Source organism: Dermacentor andersoni, chromosome 3, assembly GCF_023375885.2.
Source record: "Dermacentor andersoni chromosome 3, qqDerAnde1_hic_scaffold, whole genome shotgun sequence".
Taxonomy (NCBI): domain Eukaryota; kingdom Metazoa; phylum Arthropoda; class Arachnida; order Ixodida; family Ixodidae; genus Dermacentor; species Dermacentor andersoni.
In genome coordinates this window covers 45,326,770-45,354,533 of record NC_092816.1, presented here as the reverse complement: position 1 = coordinate 45,354,533, position 27,764 = coordinate 45,326,770, and the positions used below count along the sequence as shown (strand labels likewise).

Sequence of the window (27,764 nt, the reverse complement as noted above, 5' to 3'; positions counted from 1 at the left end):
CACTATACGGAAGTCTAATCTTTCAATCTAGCTCGACCCAATCGTTTCCTTTAGCGTCCCTTTAGGCACCGTATCTTACAAAACGTCTCTCCGCTCGACACTTCGCCTCAGCACTATAGATGAATGAAGAACTTGACTGCCAAACAGGATTAAGTGAGCTACACTCTTAGGCAAAGTTACACCCTTTGGGGTGCCCCTTCTACCACACAACAATAATCGTCATCTGCCTTGATGCGTTTCCTTTCTTTAACGCTGCGAGCCCGGTGCTTTCCAGTAACGAACGGCACGCGCGTTATCAGCACGATAGCATCGGCAATGCTATCGTGCTGATAACGCGCGTGCCGTTCGTTACTGGAAAGCACCGGGCTCGCAGCGTTAAAGAAAGGAAACGCATCAAGGCAGATGACGATTATCGTTGTGTGGCAGAAGGGGCACTCCAAAGGGTGTAAACTGTTCTTAGAGTGTACACTCTTAAACAAAATTGAACCCTTTGGGTCGTATCTTGCCACACAACGATAATCGTCATCTGCCTTGCCCGCATTTCCTTTCTTTACCGCTGCGTGCCCGGTTCCAAGTCACGAACGGCATGCGCGTTATCAGCATGACAGGGCATTCTCGATAGGAAAGTAGCGGCCGCGGCGTGTTCAAGAAAGGAAACGCAAACAAGGCAGATGACGATTATCTTTGAGGCAGATGACGATTATCTTTGTGCACAAAGATAATCGTCATCTGCCTTGTTTGCGTTTCCTTTCTTGAAAACGCTGCGGTCGGTACAATTTCCTGTCGGCAATGCTATGTCATGCTGATAACTCGCATGCCGTTCGTTACAGGGAAGTACCGGGCTCGCAGCGTCAAAGAAAGGAAATGCGGGCAAGACAGATGACGTTTATTGTTGTGTGGCAAGATACGACTCAAAGGGTGTAAACTTTTCTTACACTCTTAAAACAGTTGCACCCTTTGGGGTGTATATTTGTCCCACAACAATAATCGTCATCTGCCTTCCTTGCGTTTCCTTTCTTGAAAACTCGGCGCTCGCTACTTCGCGTTTTCTGATGTCTGTCGCTGCTATGTTGCCAAAATGTATTAATTAATGCATTGTTAAATTACTAATAGGAGGTCCCCCTGACAGTTCTTGTAACTCCGGGACCTCCTTCTGTACTAATGATGAATGACGAAATAAAATGCTGCGTCACACTGATAACGCGCATGCCGTTCGTGACTGGGAAGTACCGGGCTCGCAGCGTTAAAGAAAGGAAACGCGGGCAAGACGGATGACGATTATTGTTGTGGGACAAGATACGCCCCAAAGGGTGTTAATTTTTCTAAGAGTGTAGAGTGTGTGGCAAGTATACACCCCAAAAGGTGTGCGTAAATTTATCTAAGAGTGCCTCTCTAAGAGTGTCTAAGAGTATCCGTCCGTCCGGTCGGTCTGTCCTTGGATCGCATACAAGCTCACGGTATCTTCCACAACGTGGTGACAGGGGCCACGCACATACTTATATGCGTATACATATGTGTATGTGCACATATGCACATACGCGTATATTGCGATAGAAATCATATACGGTCGCTCGAGGCATGTTTGTGCCGTCGCGGTTATCGTGCTGACATGGTATTGGCCCGAGCATAGAAGGCCATAATGTCTCTAGAAACGGGTAGTGCATCTGCCTGTAAAAGCGACGCAATTGAGTTGCCGTCATGTTGCGCTCATGCGGCTCTGCCGATCCCGTACCTGGGCGGTGTTGTGGCTGCCGCTGCTGGTGGCCTTTATTGAGCGCCGTGCGCTAACCGCACCGTCGAAGGCGTCGAAGCAGAACGCACCGCGAAAGTTAAATTTTCATCCATTAGATGCTCTGACGAGCGGCGATAGTTTATTTTGGCTCTCACCTCATATACCTTCGAGATGCGACCCCGAAACGCCATTGAAGCGCTGATCCTGTTCACGCCATGCAGCTTTCTGTGACACCTTCAGCACAGCGCTACACTCTTAGGCAAATGTACACCCTTTGGGATGTAAATTTGCCGCACAACAATGATCGTCATCTGCCTTGTTTGCGCTTCCTTTCTTGAAAACGCTGCGCTCGCTACACTCTTAAGCAAAATTACACCCTTTTGCCACACAACAACACTCTAAAAACGGTTGCGCCCTTTGGGGTGTATATTTGCCCCACAACGATAATCTTCATCTGTCTTGGCCGCATTTCCTTTCTTTAACGCTGCGAGCCCGGGTACTTTCCAGTAACGAACGGCGAACCGGCTCAAGACAAGCAGAAACAACGCTACGACCTCCGTCACCGTGATGTCCATTTTGTGCCCGGAGCCCTCGTGTTGCTTTGGTCCCCATCGCGTAAAGTCGGCCTTTGTGAAAAACTGCTTTTCTGTTACACAGGCCCATATCGCGTGATACGCAAAGTGACCGATGTCACCTATGAAATCGTTCTAGCCACGCCCACGACGTCCTCCGCTGTGACAACCAGTGACATTGTCCACGTTGCCCGACTCAAGCCCTACAACTCTCCATGCCCCTTGGATATTTAACAGCACCGTGACGGTGCTTTTGCCGCCGGGGGGTAATATTACGATATGATTCCGCGAGAGACGAGCAGCCGCGAGAACGACGAAGTTGGTCGGTGCCCTCGGCACGAGCGAGTGTCAGCCTGGCTGCCTGGCTCCAGTGTAAATAGCGTGTAAATAGCATCTCTCGTCTGTGTCTTTCCACACGTAACAATATATATATATATATATATATATATATATATATATATATATATATATATATATATATATATATATGAAACTCAGACGCGCTCGTTCAAGCTGCTTGCGCTTAGAACCGCTACCGGAAGTGTATCTTTACTAAACAAAAGATATGGGCGGTCCGGGAGACAAGGCACTCTCAAAAACGTGGGCCTATTCCGAAGGTCGTGCAGCCTAAAAAAAAGTTCTTTAAAGTAACGGAGAAAATACATTGGCCTATTCACCAGCCGGGCGAAGCACTGACAGCGATGGCAAGGTACGCGGGGGGCGCCAGAATTTCTGGCACGTGCTCAAAACCGCCAGCACACCATGTAGGACCCGTAATGGTGTCGCGTGAGTGTCACTGCGTCGCCCGTAAAGAACGTCGTCAATGAAATTACATCACTTTCGAAGCGTGAACGCTGATATTCCTTTTCTTGCACTTTTTTTAGTAGGCTAAGAAGACTTAAAGAAAGAGACGTGCGCTGTGAATGAAAGGTTTTTGGACCCGTACTTGGCACTGCTATTCTAAAAAATTTCTGAGGAATAATCCAGTCAAGAGCGCGGGTCTGGTTTGGGCAACTTTGGTAGTTGAACAGTATAGTATCAACCTTGCAATAAGGCACTGGTAAAAACAATGTATACAATACAACAATACAATGTCTTTTATTATGATGTATATAAAATACGCATAAATATATACGGCGATAATTCGCCTGGAGTGTTCGTGTAATTGCATTGCCATAAAAGACTAAAGGCGCTAGGTGAAAGCAAGATGCTGTCGGATTTGTTTTTATTTCATAAAGTAACATTGTTACCCTCCCACTGGAATCCTCCTAGCTCATCTTGCTTATCTCGCTCTAAGTTTTGCATATTAGCATCCCCGTGACGGATTTTATTTCTCGATATTCTTCTCGGATCTCTGTTACTTGCGTTGTCCACTTGTAGCACCAGTGGACTACACTTTAATAATATACCTAGCCGAATTTAGAAAAGGCACTTAGACGGGGCGGGCAAACGGAAGTCACAGATTAAGCGCTGTCTCACTTCTGAGCTGCTCCTCAGCTATAATCGTGTATACCATCCAGCATAAGTCCACACTATTTCTATCAGTACATCGTTCACCCGTTTCCGTGGATTGAAAACCACACCGGACAATACAATCTGCATTGTCGAACGTTTCTGTATATACTACACAACCAAACACAGTCAAAAATAGAACGTCCCCTCTTTTCGTTTTCTCAGATAAAATATTCCACCGTAGTGTTCATGACGTGTACTCGAATGCGCTGTGGTCGAAGGGCTTTTTGAAACTACTCCGTGCACTCCAACGTTTCGAAGAGCGTTGTTTAAACGCAGTGTCTTTCTTAGACGTTCTGCGACGTCGTGCCGAAGAGTAGTAGTCAGTCACGCTGTCCCGTTTGTGAACTTAGTAAGCCTTAAAAAAAGATCGCTACTCACTTTACGCTGTAGTGGAATACCGGCGCCATGAGCATGAGCAGGGCGTAAGCGACGAGCCCGCAGACCAGAAGGAAATCAATTCCGCTAAAAGAACGGGGAAAAAAAAAGGGTGAAAAATTCAACGGGCACTCAGTTATCCCTACGTGGATGAATGCGAAAGCATTGCACCAAAGGTCGAGGGTTCGACCACCGCTAACGGTGGTTGGTTCGAGTGCCTTAATTAACGATATCTTAATTAACTCCGTCTTACTTAACTTCGCCTTACTTAACACCAAAGGTTGTGGCTTCGACTCTCACCAACGGTCGTGGGTTCGAGTGCCGTAATGAACTCTATTTTAATTAAACATGTGCCTTAAGAGGAAGCTTTAGCTCGGGCCCAACTCCGATGTGGCCTATTCAAATACATGTAAACCGAAAAAAAAAAAAAGCTTTTGTGAGCTAAGCCCCAGATCGATTTTAATGAAATTTGTAGCATTTAAGAGAAATATTTAAATTCTAGTAGTTGTTGGAAGGGGAATTTCGATTTAGGGCCTGTATATTGTTAAAAGAATTTTTTTTAAAAATTAGCATGTTCGAAAAATATAGACGCACGAAGTTTATAAATTAATAGCTCTGCATCAAGAACAGATATAGCGGTTCTTTCTGTAAACGGTATTCATTAAATCATTCAAAGCGGACAAATTCCGTGTGTCAATTTATGTCTTGCGCGAATTTCTTACGTTGTGTACAAGGGTTCTGCAAAAGCTGTATTTCCATATTACTGATTTCTTTATATTCACATGTAACATATCAATTTCGTCCGCTTTAGATGTACTATGAGATACAATTCATACAATTGGGATGTCATTTTTTCTTGCTAAGTTAGAGAGTTCTAAACCTGATGTTTCGTTTTGTGAAAATGTTCAATTTTTTCCAATTTTTAATTGATAAACTGACAACCTAAATTGAAAATTCGAAACCAACACTCACTAGATTTTAAGTTTTTCTTTCAAGTACGACGAACCTCGTCGAATTTGGTGCAGTCGTTACCGAGAGAAACGAATTCTCCTTTTACATGTATTTAGGTATAGGAGCCCCCAAGCTAAAGCTTCCTCTTTATTAGCTTTACCTTAATTAATTTCGCCTTAATTAAAACCAAATGTGGTGGTTTCGACTTCCACCAAAGTTCGAGGGTTTGACTCTCGCCAAATCATTATTTCCCACCAACTCTTTCATGAAACTACAAATGTCGTGGTTTCGAGTGCCTTAATTAACTGTCTTACTTAAGTGTGCCTTAACTAACACCAACAGTCGTGGGTTCGACTCTCACCAATGGACGTGAGTTTGAGTGCCCGTAGTGAACACTATCTTAATTAAACCTGCCCTAATTACCTTTGCCTTAACTGACGTCATCAACTGCCTCAATTAGCTCACTTAGGACCATCTTGCCTGGAATTTCCGCCTCATGAGCCGCATAATGCATTACCTTTGCCTTAACTGACGTCATCAACTGCCTCGATTAGCTCACTTATGACCATCTTGGCTGGAATTTCCGCCTCATGAGCCGCATAATGCATTACCTTTGCCTTAACTGACGTCATCAACTGCCTCCATTAGCTCACTTAGGACCAACGCTGCAATTTCCCCCTCATGAGCCGCATGATGCTTTCGCATTAAAACGTCAAGGTTAAGGTTCTTACCAACGTAGAATGCGCGATACTTTTGAGATGTAGCGATGAGGAAGTACAGAAAAAAAAAATGGAGTTGCTACGCATCTTCGCTCTCTTCGTCCGCAACATTAGTGCACTTACACAGCACGCTATAAAATGTATACGCAGCAGAACTATGGGGTTTTACGTGCCAAAACCACGATCTGATTATGAGGCACGCCGTAGTGGGGGACTGCGGAAATTTAAACCACATGTAACATGCACCTCAATCTAAGTAAACGGGTGTTTTCGCACTTCGCCCCCATCGAAATTCGGCCGCCGTGGCCTGGATTCGACCCCGCGACCTTGTGCTTCGCAGCCCAACACCATAGCCACTAAACAACCACGGCGGGTTACACGCAGCAGATCTACGCGCCAATACGCCGTATAGATACGTCGGGAATACGTTGCCACGTGGTTGCCCCCCTTTAAAGGAGCACTGGCGCGTGGCACTTTCTACTTGTGCCTTGTTTGCGTCGAACGAAAGTTCGAGCGTTCTAAACGTTAGACAGAATACTGGCAAGGGTTTGACTGCCCTGAACAGTGTATTGTAATACTCGCTTCTACGAACCACGGGCCCATATTCGCAAAGCTTTATGTTGTCGTAAGGGCCGTTGGTCATCGTCGGAAATATTACGCAGTTGAAAGTTCACAGGTTGACGCGTATGCTAAATAGCAAACCTAAGTCAGGGTAGACTGTCAGATACGTTCTTTAAATAACCGCAGTTTTTATTTATTTGCAAGAAAGATGAACGATTCTTAGTAAGTAAAGAAAACGAACGCCACGCATTCTTATCTCGAATTTCACGCCCAGACCTAAGCGCCACCACGTCAGCGCGACGTCGTGGATTTCGAAGTAATTTCTCTCATATGGGCCGTTTTCGCGTAGGAAAAGATCTCTAAGCTTCCTTGGTCAATTCTTTTTTATCGTCAATGCTCATGTATGTTCCGTTGTCACCGATAAACAAGTAATTACACACCAGTAGCTAGCTGTCAAAATCGTTGAGGTCATGGCCAGCTGTTGTGGGAACTTGACATCAGCATCGTCATCCGCACTTTCTTTTTCTGTCTACTCTCGCTTAACAAGCCGCTAGTGTCGGTATAGGAGTGGTCGTTTAGCTATAGCAGAAGTGCCCTAAACTAATGCAACTTAGAAACACTGCTCTGCACCAGAGGCTTTCACAGATCTAGTTGGACGAGATTTCGTACACCCACCTTACGGGTCCTAGCTTCCTCAACTTCTTGGCCGCCGCAGTGCAAATGCTCCGGTGATCCTCCGCGCTCTGCATGACATCGCTGTAGAATGATAGAGCAGCGTGTTACACTAAGCTTTACCAGAGTACGTTCACTACACCAATGGTAGTGTCAAGATTATAGGTGTTGCGTCAGAAATAGGAGTAAACTGAGAAAAAATAAGCTCGTTGTGTAAAGCCATAATGTTGCGTCGAGCCATGTACTTCCAGCAACTATCATTCTGTCATCTGTCTATGCTGCAGCACATCTGTCGATGTGAATCGGTAAGCCTAACACCAGCCATTAGGCCGATATACAGGGGTTTACGTGAACCTGACGAAAAACGAGTCAAGTTCTGCTTGTCGCGGGAACAAAATGTGCTTGTCGTGTTGCTTGCTAGCCGATGGTGCTGAGCGAAACCGACTGCACTGGTTAGGTTGACCCAGCCCGACCCATATGAAGACCACATGCATACGCGGGGACGGGTCGGGTCCGGGAGTTCGCGCATCCATGTGCAATTAAACAGACACGTTGTTTTACTTCTTGCCTCGACGCAGGCTGTCCCAACATTCACGACTCGTCAGGTACGACGAGTTCGCGTAAGACAGAAGTTCGTGTCTGAGATAGACTTCTGACTCGACCTGTTCCTGTCGTTTTCATGTAAACGAGGGTAGCGATAGAGAGTTTTGTACAGAAATTACTCGATGGAACCCTAGCGCTTCTACCGGCGGTAGCTTCAAGCATATGGCGGTTCAGCCATCATGGTAATGGTGGTTAGTAGAATAAAACTTGCCTAAACTTCGTCTTTCTATGTAGCTTGAAACGGCATCGTGACTTCGCCAGCTGGTCGTTTGAATTTAGCAACATATTGCGTTATAAATGTCACAATTTGCAACAATTACGCATATACGCAGAGACTGCTGCTAAGAGAAAGTGCGTCTAAGAGAAAGTATCAGTATTTTTGAATTCAGACTAACTGCAATAAGTAACGTCGCGGGTACGCTTGTAGCCACAAGCACGTACAACAGAAAGATCTATGTGCTAACCATCATTTCCATGTTATAATTAAACGATAGCCGCGCCAGCGCTTCCTGCTTAATTATTTAGATTATTCTCGGTGGTTCGGCCAACGTCAGTCGACTAGTTGGCAGCCCACGTACGCGACGTCCATGGTACTAGTTCGGGTTTACGTTATACATATTGCGGGCTGCTCGCACGAAACAATTTTCTCATGGGTAATAATTCACTCAGCAATAAAAAGGTACACCAGGGATTTAACCTTGGAAGGTATTCCGTAAGAGTCCACCTAGTGGACATGTCCATTTCGTCTGCTGTTGAAGTTCTGAGTGGCTGGGCTGGGCTGTGCGTCTGTGCTCTACTGCAGCAGCGACGCGCCACAGCCAATCAGCACTTCAGCAGCAGACGGAATTGACATGTCCACTAGGTGGACTCTTACACAATACCTCCTTTGGTGCTACGCTGCGTCCAGGGGACGCTGGAGACATGCACGCGTCGGGTCAACGTACTTACATGGGGCACTCAAAGCAACATTGCACGTCTGGCTCGCTCATTTGCATGGAGACAAAACGAAACTAGCAGCCCGTAGCTTGAGGATAACGGAGAATTCTAGCTCCGCTATACGCTGTTCCCTTACGCAAGCGCGCCACGCCAGCTCGCAGTGTGTCAAAACGGATACCGCTGTAGTTATCGGACGGTGCACCTTTGTTTGATTGCATGCCCCGAGCGTGCTGTATACCACATCGCTACGCCAGCGCATATTGAGAGGCCGTATATTCATCCGTTCAGCGCCGTGGTGTAATCACGGCGATGACGATATCTGACTCGGGTCCAGCTTCGACCGTGCACGGGCGCCGTTTTCTTCGCCGAGATGCGGCGGAAATCCATTGCAAGACGCTTCAAATCCGATTCAGAGAAAGCACGCGCTATAGCCGAACGGTGAGTCAGTTTGCGGAGCTGCGAGAGAGAAGGAAGCGAGGGCAGAGGGCAGCTGTCGGTGACGAACCGATTAAACGCCGCCGCATTATGCAGCATTGTGGTATTACAGCTTGAGTGTGCACGCCAGATAAAAAAAAAAAAATTGCAAGCTACGAAAGCGATCGCTGCAGCAGCCGTCGCTTGCAAGGCAGTCCTACACCAGCACATCAAGTTTTTCTTGCGCTATATGTGATAGGATGCTGTCACTGTTTGCCTCTCGACTCAAATGTGCAACTGAAGGCGCCGCTAAGGAATGCAAACGCTGCCGCGTCGCCAACATCGACGTGAGACGCACAAAGCGCGATAAGCGCAACGGCACAATTACGAAACCGTCTAAAACGTCCGAGCCGACGCCGCGGCAAGAGCGCGCTGATGGAAGCTGCATAGCGCTCGCGCGACTGGAAACTGGTCGAATCTGGCAATTCCTCCTGGTCGGTGGGAGCATTTCTGGGCGCTCCAAGTCGGATTTCGGCGGTCTGAAAGAACCAACCGGATGTCGCACTGGGACTGCTCTTTTTCGACCACACGTACAAGATGACTACTTATGCAGCGCTTCGAAACGACCACGCGAAGTCGCCATAGCCGCGTTGCCGTTCTTGGCGACAGATGACTTTCTCGTCACGACGAGGGATACGGTGGGTGACAACGAGTCAATGGCATCCAGTAGTGGGCGGCGAGCGACAACTCTCACTGAGGAAGTGGACGGGCCAAATTATAGGGTTCGTGCTTTTGTTCCGTTTGTACGAGGGTTTCACCGTCACCCTTACTAAGCGCTTTAGATCAGTTTGGCTGTCTTTTTCTGAGCGTGGGCGTGTCCCGAGCTCCCAGCATGCGGTAGCTCGCAACGAACCTACTGTTAATAATGCGACGACTGTAAGTACATGCGCTGTTGGTTATATTCTTCAACAGTGACGCGCGCCCTCACGTATATACACATCACAAACGCGCTGTTCAAACAAATGCGTGCACTTCGAGACAGCGGTGTCCGTCTTGACAAACTGCGAACTGGCACCTTTGCATCATATTAGCAGGTCGAGAGCTCCCCGTGGCTCACTGAATACAAGGGGATGGTTTCGTTTTGTGTCCGGGCGGATGAGCGAGCCAGCAGAAAATTGTACATGTCACTTTCAGTGCCCGATGCATGCTTGCCTGCTGATTCAGCGCGGCGCAGTGAATCAATCTGAATCAATATAACTAATCAATGAATGAATCAATATAATAATCAATATAATCTAATCAATGATGCGTAGGAAGAAGATAGCTACAGATGAGGATACATACAGACAAGATAGATACAGACAAGGACGAAAAGGCACAGACCCGGAATACCGGAACGTGGAGTCATTTTCACTGTTGTATAAATCTACCCGTGGGTATACAGCACTTCATTCAAGCGGTCCCGTGATGTTCTTTGCACTACGTAATGATTTATGAAATTGCCTGTGGCAGATAAAATTACTGTCCTTGAGCTGAATTTCTTGAAGACGCGGACATTAGTTGCACGACAAATGGAAGTGAATGTTGGACTAATTGACACACTTAGGAGGAACGTAGCAGGACTTGTAGAACAGTGACGTTATATTTAGATACTATAATGTGAGCTCTAGGAGGCATTTTTATATCTCTATCAATTAGCACGCAGTAGCTTCAGACCAATGCATCTGCAACATAAGGCCACGACTGATGGCGAGTAAGTTCTGTCAAGTTTTGAGCATGCGTGTCGTGTATTCTGTCTACTCACCTGCTGCGTAAGTGCTGTAAGTAGAGCAGCAGACAGCTGCAGACGGTGGACAGAAGTGCCGTAGGCGTGCTCAGGACAAACCACATCAGAAATCCACGGGGTCCGGGTTTCCTGCGTCAGTGAACGATACGATTGCCTTTTGTACTGTGCCGACTTAACCTTACACCCCTTTCGTGTTTCGCGCTATGAAGTGCCTCTTGTGACGACTAGGAATAAGGAGCGTTCGCACAAGAGGGGCAGACGTACGCACATTATCTTGTAGCACGGGAAGAATAAGATCTACCGAGCGGCTCGGTTTTGCTTACAACTACATGAAGGCAACGGACAATGAAGGCAGGGAAAGCATACAGGAAATTAACCACTATTGTTAAGTGAACTGTAGAAATAGTAATAAAGAAAAAAGGAAGTAAAAAGAAATGGAAGTAGCACGAAAAGACAACTTGCCGTAGGCAGGAGCCAGAACCGAATCTTACTGATTACGCCTGCGATGTTTTACCATCAATCAAGCTTTCCCGCCTGCGGTCCTTCCGTCCGCTTGCTTTGGTATTTGTGCGTGCGTACTACATCCATACCCGAGAGCTTTAGGCGCCCAGCCGCAAGAGTGTATAGAATAAAATTAAGGACAAAATTATTGCGTCTTCTCCCAAAAGCATGACTTCCGGATAGGAAGGTTGCCGCCTCCCATGGCCGTCGCTGCACTTCTTTCTCAACCAGAGAACTCAATCACCAACGCAAGCAGTGTGGCTCGAGGGCTGCACTTTGATTTGGCGAATAGTGCTTCGCAAGAGTCAACACAACAGATGATGTTATGACTGTGTTTTCTTGGTGGTTCTCGTCTTTTATCGAGCGCAATGCACCAAAATGAAAAGCAGTCACGTTCATGCTACGGCTCAATACCTTATACACATATTGGTAGATGTGGGCAACACCAGGAGGCGCGAGCGGCTTTGTAATGCACGGTACGTGGAAAGAAAGCTCTGGGCGCTGTACGCGCTTTTATACGGGGCTTGAATGTTCCCATTGTAGATAAATTGGCTACAGCGTCCAAACACTGGGAATCAACTTAGAGAGAAAGACATATCGCGCGTAACCACGGATTTATTCTCATCCCCTTCTTGGACCCTTATGAACCAAAGGAAGACTGACGTAGCAGAGTAAAACGAACACTTCAAGCAAACAACAGTTTATGGTGTATGACCAAATTCTGCACGTTCGCTTCCTCACCACTCTCGTTTGATCCTCACAAGATGGCGGACTTCACCCTAGAAGCTGCAATAACGCAGCCGCCAGTTCTTACTGTATCCTCGCTGCTTGCAAGCCTGTACTTAGCTCAGTGGTGCTCCGACTGGGAGGTCGGCCACCTTGTGTAGTTCGAAATACACATACTTCCAGTGCTTGGCCCATCTTTTATGTCGAACAAGGGATGTCACTGAAACCAGCGGCCCGACAGGTCTTCTTGTCATCGTCAGGGCAACAAGTGTTGCCCTGAGTTGTTTGTTCCCTTGACAAAGACAAGTGCTCTTGTCGAAACGTTGTCTACTGAGACAGCACTTGTTCAGGTAATGTTGGTGATACCCTTATTAGCCTCAGCAGATAGATCTCAGAGCGAGGTCGAGTTAATCGAGAACGTGAGTCGTGGGAATACAGAACATGGTGAATCGGCTCTCGATAATGACAAAATATGGCAAATCAAAGCTGACTCGCCGCACTTTGACGAGCTGTCGAAGCTTGAGATGGCCGTTATTATGCGTTCACCAGAATGTAATCATATACATTCTCCGTCATTGGAACGTTCTACATTCTGGTTTCCTTTGTAGTTTCGTGCTACATTCCGGTGGATGGGAACTTTCTCTTTCATGAATCTTCCTTCACCTTGTTGGCGTGTGCAGAACAGATTTGCCTTGTTGAGCGTCCCCGTGCTTCGAGTTGTCGACTAATTCGACCTCCTGTTGTGATCCACTAGTCTCCTGGTTAGCTCAGATATAGCCCAGCGACCGCCCCGAAAAAGCGTTCGTCCCGGGTTCGAATCCTGGACCAGGGCAAAATTTTCTTGCACTCTGAAGCTTTTTTTGTTTTTCTGAGAAACCCGTATGGGTTTAGTTTCTTTTGTAGTTTCGTGCTATACATTCCGGTGGATGCCAATTGCCTCTTTCATGAACTTTTATCCCCCCTTGCGGGATTCCGCAGAACTGATTTGCCATATCCGGACTATGGTGGTCGCAACTGTGGCCATATACGTTGTCGCTCACACGATGCGGTGCGCGAAGAGCGCTTCCTTGGAGGGGATGGTGAATGCGCTGCACAGGCTTGCGGTCACTGTGACCAGCGAAGAGCACAGCACGAAGGCCGCCCGCATGGAGTTTCTGGCGCTGCAAGCACGAAGCATAATATCAGCAACAGAAAGGTCGCAATATGGGTGTGAAAACTACAAACAGGGAAGACACGGGAATTACGCGGTTTGTTACAGGCCGTGATTAACCTTACAAGATAAAGCAGAGATGGGTAGATTGGCGTAGATTGCAATAGATTTAGTAACGCTATACTTAGCTCATTCAGTTAGGTTTCTCGCCGGCCCGATTCGAAGGGTCTGTCATTAGCAATCATCATGATTTACCACGGCCATTGATTCGTCAGCGGGAATTCAATCTCGCCAGCCGAAGGCCGCAGACATCAATCACGAAGCGACCACTTCAGAAAATGAGCCTTTGACGCCGTGGTTTCATTCGCTTTCTTTTTTGATCGCAAACCTCACAGCTACGTGAAGCCGTCACGACGACTGTCACGTTTTGCATGGGAGAGATAACAACCGAGAAAAACATTCCACTGTGCTAGTTTTTTAAAGGGTTTCTCACCAGACCCTGCTTGAAATTTCGGCTATAGCGTTACAGTCGGAAATAGCCAACAATAACAGAAAGAAATTGTTTCAGTAATAGCGAATTGTACAAATTAAATATGTGAAGAAGAATCATTGTTGCTAAAACATTGCATCTCCAAACAAGCTACTAGTTCCTTTGCATCATTTCTGTGCGACCATGCCTCGTAATATCTCAAACTTCAGGCCATTGACTTCTGTAGATGCGTGCAATCTACCAAGCTAGTTTATGTCCCTTTAGTGTCCGTTTAGGCATTTCTTAAACTGATATTGGCGTTTGCTAATCCATTTGCATACTTTGTGCACTTGAACGAGGAAATCACACACAAAAAGAAATATTACTTCTAGAGTTTGTCACAATGCATCGGAGACTTCTATAACGAACTATTCTTGTAGTACAACATTAGCAACAACCTTGTGGCATCTGAACTTTGTAAATTCGCAATCCTAATAGGTGACAGGCTATGGTAAATAGTTGTTTTAAAACTGTCTGCATGCCTTTTATATCATGCTGCCGGCCTCCGGTGATAGGTTTCAGAAGTGAAGCACAGAAGCCTAATCCCGGCGCGCTGCAACATGCGGACATTTTCAAAATTTCAGGTAAAGCCAGTAGCCTTTAGCAACAAGGCTACAGACTACTGGCCTTACCTGAAGCCAGACTGGCTGGAACTGTCGTTTCGAACTTTGCTTTTCATTGCACCTTTTCTCTCAGTCGGATGTACCGAATGATGCAGTGGGACTTTAGTAGGACTGCAGTGGATGCAGTGGAACAGGAATCATTGCATCAGAAAGATTTAGCGCGTAAGGGGTACAGTGCGGGGTAGCTTGTTCCAGAAAGTTATTAATTAACTACTGACACGTGTGAGTTGGCGTTCATGGCTAAGATACTTCTAATTTATTTCTTTAAATGTAGCGCATAGGCTGTTTTTGTTCAGCGCCCTATGTTAGACTCCGCTTTCCTTACAGCATACTAGATTGCTTGCTTCTTGCTTTCTTCTTGATTGCATGAATGAAAATGCTATTCGAGAGTTTTAGCAGATCGTATTTCAAGTCCACTCCACTTATGCGCTGCCGCTCAACCTTACCATTTCAAGGATGCGCCGAGCATGCTTTAGCTAACCACACTGTTGAGCCTTGGTTTACAGCTATGGTTTGCAGCGCCATAATGTGGTGACACAGAAAAAAGGGACTGTAGCCTATAAATCTACAAAAACAATGTTCAATTACCCCTTCCTGTAGCAAAGTTATATCGATCCTTCGCACTTGAACGAGAAAAGAAAGGAATAATTCAATTCCCAGGGAAGTTCTTTATATGACACGCGAAAGCCGTCTGTCAGAAATTTGGTATACGCTGTAGGAAGTCTGTGGAGCTACAAATTTCGAAATTTCAATCACAAGAGTGCGAGGATTGAAAGTTGTTCAAAATTTGCTTTTGTTCTATGGTTAAAAGGCTGTGCGCGCTTTAGGCGCCATGCTTTATTGATGAAGCTAGTAAACTAACTTCCGTATGAGGCGGCTTGTAGGCTTTTTCAAAGTTTCAGAGAGAGCCACTAATCTGCAGCTCCAAGTCCACGTAAACTATATATTAAGATTTGCAGCCGCGCTCCAATTTCTCTGAATTGTTCGGGCGTCTGTTCTCTTTCGCGTTGGATAATCCTTGTGAAACATTATGATTCCCGTGGGCACCTGACTGTTTTACATTAATTCCGACAGGAATCATAAAATGGATGGAAACGACTTTATCTTGAATCCGGCAAATTTGACGACCCGGGCTCAGGTCTCCCATGAGGAGACTTCGAGGCCTTGCCTCGTCGCCGCCTCTCGGGCTTGCTGGACAGCCCACTCTTGTGTCTTGAGGTTGGAGCTGCGCAGAGTGGCGGCCCACTTCGACGCAAGAGACTCCGGAGCTACCTCCATTGCAGCTGATGTAACACGACACTCTCACAACATGTGTGACAGCGTCGCTCTAGTTTCCTGACTTAATTTGCAAAGAGCAGTCGGGTATTGCGCGGGGAAAATGGGCTGCAGTCGCACCGGACTGGGGAATGTTTGTGTTTGCAATTGACGGCAGATGAATGCCTGGCGACGTTTCAGCATGAGGTGAGGTGGGGGCAGCAACCGCCTGCCTAGCTGGTAGTGCTTGTTGATGTCATTGTGCCTGACCAGGCGTCTATAAAAGATTATGAACTTTATTGCTCATCAATTCATTTCGCGCATTTGTAGCAACAGAACTCCTCGTACGAAATTTGTTACGAACGGGCTTTTCTTCGCGAAGTGTGGACCGCTGAGATGGGCCGAATTTGCACCATTAAATGTGAATAAGGGTGTAAATCGGTCTATAACCGATGCCGCTGCTCCAATTTTTAATTCAAGGGTGTGAGTTTATTTTTATTTATTTACTTGTTGCGCACTGGCAATCCCAATGGAGCTATTGCAGGAGGGCACAACAAAACAAGATAGAAAAAGAACTACAGATAAAGAAAGTCTCAATATGCAGTTACAGATTTTATAAAACCCTATTTCGGGTTAAGGGAGCAATAGTCATACGGTAAAAACATTGTGAGCAGACATACAGCACACAAGGGTCTCATTCTGCGTACCAAGAATTACACTAGTGTATAAAATAAGTACAGAATATTAACGGTGGGAGGTACGCAAGTGATTTTCAAGTAAATTTTTAAAATGTTACTTAACTCGTTACAACTAGTTATACAGCCGGGTAATTTATTCCATGCTCCAATTCCTTGTGGGAAGAAATAACACTTGAGGCAGTTTGTGCTGAAACGATATTCTTGCAAGGTTAGTGGATGTTTGTGACGTGATTCTCCGGTTTCGCACTTAGATGTAAACCTCGGACTGTCGATCTTAAGCCGTTTGCGAAGGAGTACGAACAGCATTTCGTGGCGTGCAAATTTCGTGACACACATAGTTACGTACACGTGACATACAAAGTTACATACGGAGTTACACCTTTGTTCGCTCTTAGGAATGCAAGTTATCTTACAGCGAAAAGCACGGTGGCACGCAGTGCTCAGCAACTACGAGAGCGGAACGGACATTTCGCTCTGCCATAACTCGTGACTGAGCGCTGCGTGCAAGCGCACATGACTGTCCGTTCCGCGCTTGAGTAATGCTGACCTGAAAAATGGTCCGGTGAAACTGTCTACGCTGAAAGTTTATTGCTCAAAAAGACTGCTTAAGGGATACCGAAAGAGGAATTAGGGTAGAAACTCCCCACTGGAGAGTTGGCAACATATTGCGTAGCATTCTTTGTAATCATTGCTCATGAAGCATACACTGCTACCCCCGAAACCAACTCTACTGTTTACTCTACTGCGCCTTGAAACCGACTGCCGTATTCGAAGACATAAGCAACTCCAAAGAATACCGCGCACGCTTTGACGATCTCCACACTATACTCGTTTTTACCTCCGGTCTTCTGTTTGGCAAATGAAAGAAATGTCGTGCTTTTTTTTTCTAGCATACTTTGCCCGTCGACAGGTTCGCGTGCGTTCCAACGCGTCCTCTTCAGAAGCTTCTCCCCGTTGTTGTTGACGCGATTCTCAGGTTGCTCGCGTTTTCTGCGCGTTTCTTGACGCGCAAGCTCTCGCCTGCGTTCTAACTGCGGCTCGGTAAACGCCATATCGAAACGCGACAAGCGTCTCAACGCGCTCGCTTGACTGCGAAAAATTCATACGGATGTTCTATCCCACTTGTCAATGTATACGTCCGTGGTCACGTGGTTTCAATATCGGACTTCTGTACTAGACAAAGTTTCACACAATAGCTGTAGGAAACTCTATGTTATTAGACGTCGTGTGTTCGAATGTGCATCTGCTGGAAAATTTTCTTTGGAAGTATTTAATTATTTATAAAACATTACCTCGTTTAGAAATACCCTGCAATGGATCACATGCATGTCGTCAATCAGGTAATCGAGAAATCTGCAGAGTACAATGAACACCTCTGTATGGATTTCATAGATTATGAAAAGGCATTTGATTCAGTAGAGATACGAGCAGTCATAGAGGCATTACATAGTTAAGAAGTACAGGAGGCATACCTGAATATGTTGGGAAAAATCCACAAAGATTGCACAGCTACCCTGATTCTCCACAAGAAAAGTAGAAATATACCTATAAAGAATGGGGTCAGGAAAAGCGGCGCTATCTCTCCAATGCTATTCACTGCATGCTTGGACGAATTATTGAAGTTAATAAACAGGGAATGCTGTGTAGTGAGGATCAACGGCGAATATCTTGCAACCTTCGGTTTGCAGATGTCCTGTTGAGCAACACTGGGAACGAGTTACAACAAATGATTGAGGACTTTAACAGAGAAAGTGTAAGAGTGGGGTTGAAGATTTATATGCAGAGGAGAAAGGTAATGTACAGTAGCCTGGTAAGGGAACAAGAGTTCAAGATCGCCAGCCAGCCTTTTGAGTCCGTGAAGGAGTACGTTTATCTAGGTCAATTACTGACAGGGGACCCTGATCATGATAAGGGAATTCACAGAGGAATAACAATGCATTGAAGTGCATACGGCGTTGTGGAGGACGCATACGGCGTCCTCCACAACGCCGTATGCGTCGTATGCGCCGTATGCGTTCTTTCAGGCGGCCATCATGTGCTACAGCTCACGGGAGTCCGCGGCTGGTCGCTTTAATGCGACGATGCTGTGTTGCTTAGGGAGCCGGCACTAGTGACATTGTAATGCAGGACCCTTTTCAGCAGCAGAAGCAGCAGCAGCAGCACAGGGTTCTTCGGCCACTAACAAGTGCTCATCCAAAGTGTGATCATTTTGGTGTGCTAAAAGACCATTGGATCATCTCTTACCAGAAGCACCGGGACATAATTTAATATCTTAAATCGAGGGAACGAAAAAGTAGGCCAAATGGTTAGTTATCTGCTCACGGGCTTTACCGTCCATTCTTCGGTGAAATGGGCGGTACAAAAAATGAAAAGAAAAGCAACATATTACAGTTTCATCATGAGGGTGAAGCAATGAATGCGATAGCAACATGTTAGAATACTACACTAAGTGTAAGATTCGTAGCTGCAGTAGCAATATGAATTGAAGTAAACTTAAGCTAAGTCAAAAACGAGCCGTCGTTTTTCTTAGCGACTTTACCACCACTTTTCCACATCGGTTATGTTTCAAACTTCTTTCTTCAGCCGATCTCGGAGATTGTGCACAAGCGCCAACGAAATTACGTCGTTCTCATGTTTAAGCTCTGTTATTGTTTCGCACCTTTAATACTTAACTCCGAGGAGACCTAAGGATAAAGGCATGCGCGTCGGTGTTTTGTTTCATGACATTTTTTCATGGGCTGCCATTGTCAAAACTCTGAGGAATGATTTTGCCAACAATGCGAGACATGGTATGAGCAACTTTAGTGATAGAATTGCGTGGTACACTTAAGTGAAACTTTAGTGATGCAAGCAAAAATATGAATTATATAAAGCCTAGTACGCCCGTGCCCACAGTGTTAGAGTGAGTTTTTTTATCATTTGACAAATTTAACAAGTGTAAAGTTAGGCTACTCAAAAGGAGCCGCAAATGTGGGCGGCGACAGAAGCCTTGCAATGACAATAAAAGCCGGGAGGGGGGTGGGGCGGGGGAGAAACCTGAGGACCCCAAGGGAGAATACGTGTGTGCGATGAAAGAGAACTAGAATGTGCACTCACTTTTTACGTCGGATGGTATCCTTGTCTTCTGCTGGCTGTATGTTGACGACGTCAGCTGAAAAGAGATGCAGGGGCATTTTTTTTCTTATCTGACAGTATTACAATCTGAGCGGACTGTTTGGGGAGTTTGAAATTATAAGAGGCGAGAGATTAGGAAATTTTCTGGTTGTAGTCAGTTGGAGCCAGACAAGGGCTCACTGATTAGGTTAATGATTAGGTTCACCGGTTAGGTTAATGGGACCTCAGGTCCTGAACCGGCACATTGGGACATGAGGTGCACCAAAGCAAGAGAACTCTGTGTTAGCGATGAAGTTTAGATATACAAGTAGATACTGGAGAAAGAGAGAGAGAGAAGGAGAAAACTAAGGAAAGGCAGGAACTTTATGCAGACACACGTGTGGTTTGCTACCCTACAGGGAAGAGGATTTGTCAGGAAAGGTGACAGAATACATATGTGAGAGCATGGGTTATATTCATTTTTACGGCACCAGTAACCAAAGCGACGCAATAGAGCAGCCATGAGTCCTCTGTCTGCCGCGAACACTAATTATTCTCTGTTTAAAGTAAAACATACGAGGCCACCACTGTGCCTTGAGTGCATAGTGCGGGAAGAGGGAGCTCACTTAGTCTGCGCTTGCAGGCTATTTACGCTTCAATGAACGGCCTTAATGTCTGCACTGAACATCCATCATAGACTGTCGTTTGAGTTAAGAGAGGTCCTTGGGCCATGGACTAGCGCCACCTGTGCTTCTCGAGCAACGAAGGCACTTTTGAGTGTCTCGCGAGACACTGGTTTCAATCAGACGCTTCAGTCGACTGTTGAGTATTGTGTTTTGTTGAGTGGTGTGTTTTGTGTATGCTGTGTACCTGTGTGCTGTGAACGGTGCGCATCATTTCGTGCTTCCTCGCACCCATTTGGAGTAGCACGCTAGGCATGACGTCAGGAATAGCTTCTCAGCATTCAGTAATTAACCTCTCTCTCTGCTTGCCTTTCTAGACACCAATGCTATGGATTGCTGTGCTTCAAACAAAAGTCTGTTAAGTAAAAGGGACCTTCCCAGCAAAGTAAGTTTGTCTTAACGTTTTGCATACATTGATACATGATACATGTTGTGCATAATACAAAATAGAGCGTCAGGGAGGTCTGTTTATGCAGCACTTGATAGTTAATTTAGATAAAGATATATCGCGAATGCGTGAAAGGGGAAAAAAGAACTCAACGCCTCGAAGATAAGGCGCTATCGCGGAGGACTTGCGTGAACAACATAAACGGGTAAATTCTTTAGATCATGAAGCGGGAAAAATAGAATTGAAGTAACAAGCACATATGCAAGTAAAGACGTGCTCGAAAGTACGTCCTCCATTCGCTAGACTAACGAGAGCATTAAACAAGGTGTTCACAACCTCCCATAGTTTGCACTTCTCAATGGATATATTTTTATTATTTGCTTGTTTTTGTGTCGGAATGGCTGATCAGTCTAAAATGCCACACTCAAAGCCGGTTGCGTGGCGATAACAACGTTCATCAAAAGTTGGCGTTGCGCTGGGCCGTTGGGATGATTTGGGCGGATGAGTAGACGGTTTAAGTTGCGCCAACCATTCTTGGGCGATATACGCGTAGCTGACGCAGAAGAAACAAGCGATTGCAAAAAAAAAGTGCCTGAAACGAACAGGTACTCACTGTTACTGCCCTTGTCGCCAGCAGAGGCGGATGTTAGCGGTCGTGCAAGCCCTGGCGACGACCGTGAATTTGTGCAAGAAACGGGTACAGGGCGTCCGATGCCGAATCCCCGTCCTTTAGTCGGCGACGCTACCTTTATGCTGCGAGAGTCTGCAACGCTCGTCGGCATCGAGGGCTGCTCGATTCCCGTCGGGGTCGGCGGGGCCTTGCCGACCGGCGCTCCAGGTTTGGTAGCCGACGGCGGCTCCGGTGATTCCGACTGCATCGGATGTAAGGTGCAAGATTTGATTTATGCAGCCACAGCTTCAGATTTATTCGCTCGAGGTTCCGAGAACGTTTCGCATTCGCCGTTATGGCCGTTAGTGGCGCCGGCTAATTAACACTCCCAGGGACTTTTATCGCATACGCGTGTGCCTCCCAAAAGGCGGACAGTAGCATAATTAGTGAAGCATTGTATACGCATAACGCCGAACATCTGGGTTTGGCTCAAGCTTGCGGCGACTAGTCTTGCAAATCCCCTTGCACTTACTTTTTTAAAATTGTTGTTTCGATGGCAAATACATGAACGCTCTAGGCGCAATCGTGCCTTCGGCGCCGCCGCCGTTGCGCGATCCTGCCCTATTGCGCATGCGCGGCCCCAGCGCGGAGTGCGCTTGGCTGCAAAAACGGCGAAGCGATGTGGACGCAAGTTCAACGTTACTTTCATGCCACCGCTGTCTGAGACGCCCGGTATAGCTTCCGGAGCGCTGTTCCTTCTGGCCAGCAAGGGTTGCCTTCGGCTGAAACTGCTAAATTCCTGAAGTATGGGACAGACTCTTAGGGAGCAGATTCGGATTAGATAAAAACAAAATAGATCATGATTTCAAGTTTTTCTACTTTTGTAAAATTCCCGCGAAAAATATTTTTTTTAGCTATCGCTTGCTACTCAGTTTTCCTAATAAACAGGTAATCCTTTGCAATTAACGCCCTTGTCCTGCCTCCTATAATGTGACCTAAAATAAGTTAACGAATAAATAAATAATTGAAGAAATAAATATAATGCGAGCTTACGACACACAGAAGGTATTCAGATTTCTTATTTTCTGAAGCCTCCTGCTTGTCATATGCGCCTCCGAGATGTGTAATTTCTCGAAGTCTTATTTGCGATAGCAAGTTATACGTGCAGCGTTTGCACTAATTCATGTAATCTTGAACGCATCCTTATGTGCAGCTCGTTCAATCCCGCAGTGAACAAGAGATGCGGAAAGACCCCAAGCTCTGCACCAGAATCTTGGAGGTGACAGGCATCATTCGCCGAATGCATGCTAGATGGTGCCAGAATAGTGCGCTTTCAAAAAAGCAGGGGAGAGTTTGATAGAACCGGATCCGTTAAGCGGCATACGTACAATGTAGATATACAGACTTTAAGAGAGGAAATATGAAGAAGCGATAGGCGAAATGCTAGTCTAATAAGCATATATAGATTACCTTATTAGCTGAAGCAGGCTAGGGGCTATTCCTCATCGCCCCGTTTCGAAGGGAATGCTAATAATAATAATAATAATAATAATAATAATAATAATAATAATAATAATAATAATAATAATAATAATAATAATAATAATAATAATAATAATAATAATAATCAGCAGCAGCAACATCGAACTTACAGGCTTTGTCTAGGAATGTACGTAGCATATTTGCCTCAATTTCGTAGACATATGCGCACTAGGCGGTGATTGGTAAACAAGAGCGCGTAATAAACATTAATTAGGTAGTATGTGAGACAAAGACGTCAACTTCCTGTTGAAAGACCTTGTTGTCGCACTTTTTGGCGAACAGCCTTCAGCTTCTCTACGCCATTGACGAGTTAATAACGCAATGCATCTGAGATTTTTCTTGACTGACCGCATGCCGATAGCTGCAGTGCACCGTTACTCCTCACATTCACGTCAGAGTGTTCCGGCGAGGCTGGAAGCATGCGGCACTCGAGGGTCCCGAAGTCGACTGTCGAAGGGCGTCTCATCAAGTCATCATCCGGAAGGTGGGAAGCTCCGGCGGAGAGCATAGCCGCGACCCTAGACTTGGAATGGGTGCCCGGTACCTTGAGGATCGACGGTCGCCGTATGTCCACAGCTGGTTGGCCGTCGCCAGGACTGGTCGAAGACGATGGACTCGATAACGGGCCAGATCCGGAGGCAACGTCCTGCTGTGCGTGGGCGCCTGCGTGCACTGTGGTGTTAGTACTCAATGAATGTGCACGTGAGGCTGAACGTGCATTTTTTTACAGCACCCTCCGGTCATAACGATGATGAGTAACGAAAAAGAAGTACGCATCTTGGGAAAGTGAACTCTTGGGCCACTTTATGCGCATTTGGAAGTTAGCACAAAAAGTAAGAGCGGCGAGGAAGAAGCAACTGTTCAGTCTCCTTCCTATAGTTCCTGGGTGGTTTGTTCTCGATTCCTAATTATGCACAAACAGAAACTAAGATTGCGCTGAGTATAACTGTATATTTCTGTAGCTGGACCTCCAGAGCATCTCTCAAGTATAGAATGGTTCCTCTGGTGGAGAGTCCGCCGAATTGATATCTCGGAGCCCACTACAGTGCTGTTTTGACATGAAGACACAGGCAATCAGTTTTTACCTATGTCGGTCTACCCTGAATCGTTTGATCAAACACTCTGTTCCTTATGAAGAGGATAACACATTCAAGCCATGTTGTTTTCAATGTTAATTAGGCGAAGAGCTGAGCACACAGCCTATAATTTTGTATTTACCCCTCTTCGCTGGTTGCACCCAACCTACAATCTGTGTCAACTCATCTACCCAACGATTAGGGATTTTCTCCGCCTGCAATGTAGTGTGTGATGCACCAAGGTCATCGCTAGAGCCATTTACTGGTATAAATGCAGCTATACTGTGTAACTGCTGCGTAATTCTTGCTGTTTTCGGATATTCTAAGCGAATGCAGAAGCTCTAAAAAGTGGGCGCCATTGCTAGAGTACAGGAGAAAATCTTGCAAGATTTCCTGAATACGTAAGGCAGGATACTTAGCGTCATACCGTTTGTATTCAGCACCAGCAACACAAGCACTGACGGTTTACATGTAGACACCTGGAAAATATTTTTTCGATAAAAGTATTTCATTAACCAAAGTAAAATAAGAAAAAAAATTACAGCCAACCTAATACTGTGGACTCAATAACGTAACGACCCGACAAAGCACTTCGCGGTCACATGTCGCAAGCATTGACGGTTTACATGTAAACACCCGGAATATGTTTTTTCGATAAAAGTATTTCATTAACCAAAGTAAAATAATGAAAAAAAATTACAGCCACCCTAATACTGTGGACTCAAGTAACGTAACGACCCGACAAAGCACATTGCAGTCACACGACAATGTAACCACGATGAATGTTACATAGCACTCGCATTTATACGAATTCTCCCCGCCCCCTTCCCTCCAAAAAGAAGCGTGTAATAGAAAAAAAAACAGCGATGCTTTCTTCGAATTAGTCGATTCACTGCTGTATATGCATTGACAAATGTGCTAAGGTTGGGTGGTATCGATTCAGTTAATGCTGAAATTTTCTAACTAACCAAATCACCGTTGTCGTTTTCCCTAATCACAGCAAATATACAGTATTTGTACGGAGACGTCAAACGCAAGCTCGATCTTATCTGTAAATGGCGTTACGTTCTTCCACACACACAACGGTTGTGCGTTATTTGTCAGAAAGTTGTAAAAATGTAAAACACTAAAACATAGAGCTATAAACAGTTGTCGAAGAAGCGAACGCTCATTCTGGAGCCGAAGTTCCAACAAGGGCTCCATCCAGAGGCAACCTTGATTCGTCCGCTGTCCATCCCTTCCAATTTTCCATCTTTCTGTGGGCATCGATCTGTCTTATTCAAAACGTAGAGCAGCGCGTACGTGACCGCGTCTAGCGCTAAACATCTTATAATGCAGCGCGTCAATGGAAATATATACTCTGCAACAGGTACCCACTTTCGGGAGACAGATCTTCCGGATTTATTTTGACGACTGCTATTTCTGCTGTGTCGATTCGGGTGCGTCTCTCTTTTCTTTTGGCGACGGGCGATTGAACCTTCGGTGGACCCACAACTGCTACGTTTCCACTTTCGGCGCCGACCACGTCTGCGGCGTCCTTGGCTTGTCCCGGTGATGTGCAAGAGCTCTTGTTCTGCGAGCAACCGAGAAGTGCATTCGACAAATGATACCTATTGAGAAATCGCTTAAGTTTTGGCTGGAGACAAAATTTGCTCAACATCATCTGACCCTCTTCCTTTTCAGGTTGACATGAGGAGCGCCAGGGTGAATGCTGGCCATTGGGGAAACGTTCGCACAAGGTGAATGTTTCCTGCGCCTTTTACATCTGCTCGGGCACTTCTTTTATGAGTTAGGCGGTGTAAGCGCGGATAACGTTTTCTGGCTCATAATCTGCGTTTCATTTGGTCGGTAGTGCCGCCTTTTCCGACTTCGCGATCTCTGGCAATCGCTTGCACCGGCTGATCAGTTTTAAGTATTGCGGGAATTTTTCTTTAATATCGCCTATGGCAGGTTGCAGAATTCCATTCCTTGAGCAGGAATATCCAAAGAGGCGAACGCACACGAGAAACTGAAAACCATATTCAACTAAATAACGGGAATTGACAAATTGACGTATTAATTGGCTACTTTACGGCGCATATTGCAATTTATGAATTCTACCTGGTGAATTGGCAATACACCACCCCTTAGAATTAATTTTCGGGGTGACACGAGTTCGATGTATTCATTGCCAAAGTGGGCGACGGCGTTCCAGTTACTTTCGAGCTTCAATGCATAAAAGATAATTTTGGTAAAAAAAAAAAAACCCACACATTTGGACATTATTACCGCGAATTTAAGGGCGCATATCTCGAAACCCGTGCCATCCGGAAAAATTTGTTACCAGTCGATATGCCTCGCAAGCTAACCGGCTACAATGCTTTCCCACCGAGGCCGTTTGGTGGCGCTGCTTTCCTCTGCGCGCAATCGCGCAAGTCACAAGGTTTACTTTTCATATTTCGCGGGCTGTCTCTCATTTCTTAAATTACTTTTCTCAATCATTTCTCAATAGTTTCTCAAATTACATTTATATACCTATTTGATTGTCAGGAACTAAAAAAAAGAAATACATGCGCTTTCTCAATTCGACTCTTAGCCAGATACTCTTGGTCTTATGCGCGCAGAATCATTCTTTTTTTTTTTAATTTGGTGCATGATAGTTGGGGCACCGAAAGTAAGTAGCTGAGGAGATGGCTGGGACACGTGACCAGCAGCGGAGGTAATCTGCAAGATTTGCACCTGTGATCCTTACATAGAAAACAAACGCACCTTCATTGGTTCTCGCCTAGCTCAGGTTACTGTGAATCTAAATTTAGGCTAGTTATAGTGATGCGTCATAGATCACTTCGTCCATTTTGGTGTCTGAAAAAACAAAGAACCTTTAGCTTTTGTACGTGACATTGTTTTTAGTGTTGCGTGACAGCTCAAGTGTATTCCAAGATAATCTGATTGAGTTTGAACTACGAAGCTTTTGTGTTCGGGTGGGGTACAATAGCGTGCACGTATCGAAGCTTGGGCGAGATGGCAACGATTGGTAACGGTTAGTAATAGGCCAATAACATGATAATATTGCAAGTTTTGGCATCTGCTGAAGTTTTACTTGCCATCGCAGCATCGTTGTTTTCAGCCAGGAGCTTGGCCTTCGAGGAAGAGTTGCTCGTAAACTTGGATGACCGCTTGCCAACATGCTTCTTGGGACTTGTCACACCTGGGTCTTTCGGCGCCACCTTGAATGTATCGGGGCTGCCTAACCCGGTGGTCTTGGTTAATTTGGGAAGGCTCGCGTTGGGCCTCTTCTGTTCACCGTCTGGTTTTAGAATATGGTAAAATTGGGTGTCTGTGAAACTCCCGGAGTAGCAACATCGCCAATGCCTTCCACTTTGTGCCTATATTCGAAATGTTTATGATGACCTCCTAGTTTGCTTTCATGCCTTTCAAACATAGTTTCTTTGGTGCGTATTAGAAACTTTGAAACTGTACATCCATGCAGTTTGAAAGAAGTCAATACAGTGAAGAAACCCTCCATTTCGTGCGGGCTACTTTGACTAAAGTATATCATTTTTCTTTCAAGCACTGTGAAAACTGTCAACACGATATCAATAACCCTTCGGCCATGTTCTCAACAAGTTTTAAGTTTAAGCGTTTAAGATGGAACTTTAGCGTGAGGACAGCTCAAATATTCACATTGAGAAACTTATAAAACGCAAATGTGCGCTTATGACACAGCCACTATACCGGCTTGAATGAAGTTGTTGCATCATGAGGCATAAAGGGGAGGGGGGGTGGGGGGGGCTAAAATCTAGTGAATCGAGTAAGCAACATTTTGATTTAGGGCCTGGATTTTTTTTTTCAAAATTTATTAATATAGTCAATTTAAGAAAATAGCAGCACGAAGTTTACAAATTTCGCCCTGTGCACCAAAAAAACAGATATGGCAGTTCTGTAAACTGTATCTGTTAGGGCATCTTTCATCATCATCATCATCAGCCTGGTTACGCCCTCTACAGGGCAAAGGCTTCTCCCATACTTCTCCAACTACCCCGGCCATGTACTAATTGTGGCCATGTCGTCCCTGC

The 27,764-nt window shown here is 45.6% G+C and overlaps 1 protein-coding gene across 1 annotated transcript in view; it reads right to left on the bottom strand.

The window, feature by feature from the left end:
- LOC126516347 (uncharacterized) overlaps positions 1–27,764 on the bottom strand; it is a 55,419-nt gene that overhangs the window by 9,924 nt on the left and 17,731 nt on the right. The window contains exons 9-17 of the mRNA XM_055078209.1: positions 26,793–26,995; positions 25,087–25,282; positions 23,019–23,296; positions 21,095–21,353; positions 19,414–19,468; positions 13,104–13,223; positions 10,855–10,965; positions 7,101–7,181; positions 4,198–4,281 (exon numbers count right to left, since the gene is read on the bottom strand). Of these exons, the coding sequence (XP_054934184.1) occupies positions 4,198–4,281; positions 7,101–7,181; positions 10,855–10,965; positions 13,104–13,223; positions 19,414–19,468; positions 21,095–21,353; positions 23,019–23,296; positions 25,087–25,282; positions 26,793–26,995 (1,387 nt within the window). The remainder of the gene's footprint in view (positions 1–4,197; positions 4,282–7,100; positions 7,182–10,854; positions 10,966–13,103; positions 13,224–19,413; positions 19,469–21,094; positions 21,354–23,018; positions 23,297–25,086; positions 25,283–26,792; positions 26,996–27,764) is intronic.